Genomic DNA, 3,024 nt, shown 5'->3' with positions numbered 1-3,024 from the left:
AATTTGAGTGGGGAAACAACAGACACCTGCTTGTCTGTTTGTCTGTTCGGATGAGGAGGACTTATTAATCGTCAGGCAAACACATTGATATTATTTCAAATGCGCCTTGTGTTTAACACAATAATGTGATTTTATTAACCAAAATGTTAGATTGATAAAATGTGACAATTGACAGAGCGTCTGAACCGTGCATGACAATTATTTCGACTTGGAAGACAGATTAATCAGATAATTATAAAGATTAACAGGATAGCCAAAATGACACAAATGCCCCTTTCATTTTGAGTGGGAGTATTAGATAACAGTACGAGAGGACCACCAAGTTAATAATTTGGCTCCTGCTCACGCAGGTTGTCCAAAAGGCAACCTAATACTCAAATACAGTATTCTCAATCGTTTCATGGCAGGCACAATGGTCTGTGTGTGTGTGTGTGTGTGTGTGTGTGTGTGTGTGTGTGTGTGCGTGTGTGTGTGTGTGTTTGTGTGTGTGTGTGTGTGTATACGTGTGTGTGTGTGTGTGAAAGAGACACACACACACACACACAGCCACACACTTATGTAACCTGCTATATTCTGTGTGACCAAGAGTCTTCACGGTTCAAGTCGGGGGGAGATCTGATACTCAGGTATGGGGTGATGCGAGCACATTGTCAGTCCGAGACACTCATTGCCCCTTGTCCTCTTGCTCCCCCCCTTCTCTCCGCCCGCAGGCCCTGGTTGGACCGAAGCTCCCCACTCGGGCTCACCGGCTCCCTGGCGGCGGAAGGCTGAGATGCAAGCGAGGCTGGCCGCCCAAGCTGTGAGGGGCCCTTGAATCGCACACGCTGGGACTCTGGGCCCGGCCATCGTGCTGGTGCTGCTGCCACTGCTGCTGGGACTGGAGCATGAGTGCAGGGAGAACCAGCCGCTACAGCATCGTGTCATCCGAGGAGGACGGCCTCCGCCTCGCCACCATGCACGGCATGAACGGCTTTGGCAATGGCAAGATCCACACGCGCCGCAAGTGCCACAACCGCTTCGTCAAGAAGAACGGCCAGTGCAATGTGCAGTTTGCCAACATGGAGGACAAGTCCCAGAGGTACATGGCGGACATCTTCACCACGTGCGTGGACATCCGCTGGCGGTGGATGCTGGTGGTCTTCACCCTGGTGTTTGTGCTCTCCTGGCTGGCCTTCGGCTTGGCCTTCTGGGTCATAGCCCTGCTGCACGGGGACCTGGATAACCCCGCCGGGGACGACAACTTCACCCCCTGCGTGCTGCAGGTCAACGGCTTCGTGGCCGCATTTCTGTTCTCCATCGAGACCCAGTCCACCATCGGCTACGGGTACCGCTGCGTGACGGAGGAGTGTCCCGTGGCGGTCTTCATGGTGGTCTTCCAGTCCATCGTGGGCTGCATCATCGACTGCTTCATGATCGGCGCCATCATGGCCAAGATGGCGAGGCCCAAGAAGCGAGCGCAGACCCTGCTGTTCAGCCACAACGCCGTCATCGCCATGCGGGACGGCAAGCTGAGTCTGATGTGGCGGGTGGGGAACCTGCGCAAGAGCCACATAGTAGAGGCCCACGTCAGGGCGCAGCTCATCAAACCTCGGATCACCGACGAGGGGGAATACATCCCCCTGGATCAGATCGACATCAACGTGGGCTTTGACAAGGGACTGGATCGGATTTTCCTGGTTTCGCCAATCACCATTCTCCACCAGATTGATGAGGAGAGTCCGCTGTTTGGGATCGGCAAGCAGGACCTTGAGACGGCCGACTTTGAGATCGTGGTGATCCTGGAGGGGATGGTGGAGGCGACCGCCATGACAACGCAGGCGCGCAGCTCCTACCTGGCCTCCGAGGTGCTCTGGGGCCACCGGTTCGAGCCGGTCCTGTTCGAGGAGAAGAACGTCTACAAGGTGGATTACTCTCACTTCCACAAGACCTACGAGGTTCCGTCCACCCCCCGATGCAGTGCCAAGGACATCGTGGAGAACAAGTTCCTGGTGCCCAGCTCCAACTCCAACTTCTGCTACGAGAACGAGCTGGCCTTCCTCAACCGGGAGGAGGAGGAAGAGGAGGACATAGTGGGAGGAGGACGGGTACTCGCTAACCTCAGTCCAGACCGGAGCAGTAGGCATGAGTTTGAGCGGCTGCAGGCCAGCAGGGGGTTGGATCAAAGGTCGTACCGCAGAGAGTCGGAAATATGACCCATGTACCTTTGACCAGGGGGAGGTCGACTTTTTGATACCTTTCTCTGTGAAAAGGGAAATACGCAGAACAATGCAAAAGTGCCATAGGAAAAGCTGACAACTGTGAAGAGAGTTGAATAGAAGTAGGACAAGAGGGCAAGGGAAGGGACATACTTGGAGGGAACGGGTGACCAAGAGTGCTCAGCGGAGGGAACTGTTGTAGAGAATGTCAACAATCAAAGGAAAAGGCTTGGAGAAAGACCTTATTCCTTCATGGAAACTTGAATCATTTTTTCATACAATTATTTTTGAGTTTAGAGTGTCGAATGATCAAAAAACTATTAGGAAAAATAAATGTATAATCAAATATTAGTTGTAAATACATTACTTAGGTAAGTTATGTTTTGTGTGGATCTTTTTTTGTTTTTCAAGAAACGACAAACTTCTTAGCAATTGAACATGCTTTTTGGGCGTGGCCGCACAATTGATAGTGTTGATAGACAAGATGCATCCTCAAAGCACATTGGTGGAAATCACTGAAGCCACGGTTTTGATGGTACATTGAAAATGTGTGAATTATGATTCCAAAACCTACTATTGTAATAAGAGTGACAGCAAATGCACTTTTTTTCAATCTGTATAAATCATTTGCCTAACCTGTATAGTTTAACGATCTGACGATCTGTTTTTTTTAATGAGCTCCCAAAATATCCCTTATGGCCAATTTAAAGTCACCCATTACCCTGTGATTGTATCACCATGTAAACGCTATACCCAAATAATTAAAAAAAAGTAGATTAGAACATGGGTAGGTTCATACAATTGCATACAAAACATCTATAGTTCTTCA

General features: G+C 50.1%; 1 protein-coding gene across 1 annotated transcript; it reads left to right on the top strand.

The window, feature by feature from the left end:
• Nucleotides 1-884: 884 nt before the first annotated feature.
• Nucleotides 885-2,192, top strand: LOC307090751 (ATP-sensitive inward rectifier potassium channel 12-like; the record flags this gene model as incomplete). Its single annotated transcript, XM_079757515.1, has 1 exon — nt 885-2,192. One exon carries the CDS (start codon nt 885-887, stop codon nt 2,190-2,192), a length of 1,308 nt encoding a protein of 435 aa, XP_079613641.1.
• Nucleotides 2,193-3,024: the final 832 nt, after the last annotated feature.

This window comes from Pollachius pollachius, assembly GCF_949987615.1.
Source record: "Pollachius pollachius genome assembly, chromosome: 19".
Classification (NCBI taxonomy): Eukaryota; Metazoa; Chordata; class Actinopteri; order Gadiformes; family Gadidae; genus Pollachius; species Pollachius pollachius.
The sequence above is the reverse complement of the archived record's forward strand: the minus strand, read 5'-3'. Positions and strand labels throughout refer to the sequence as shown.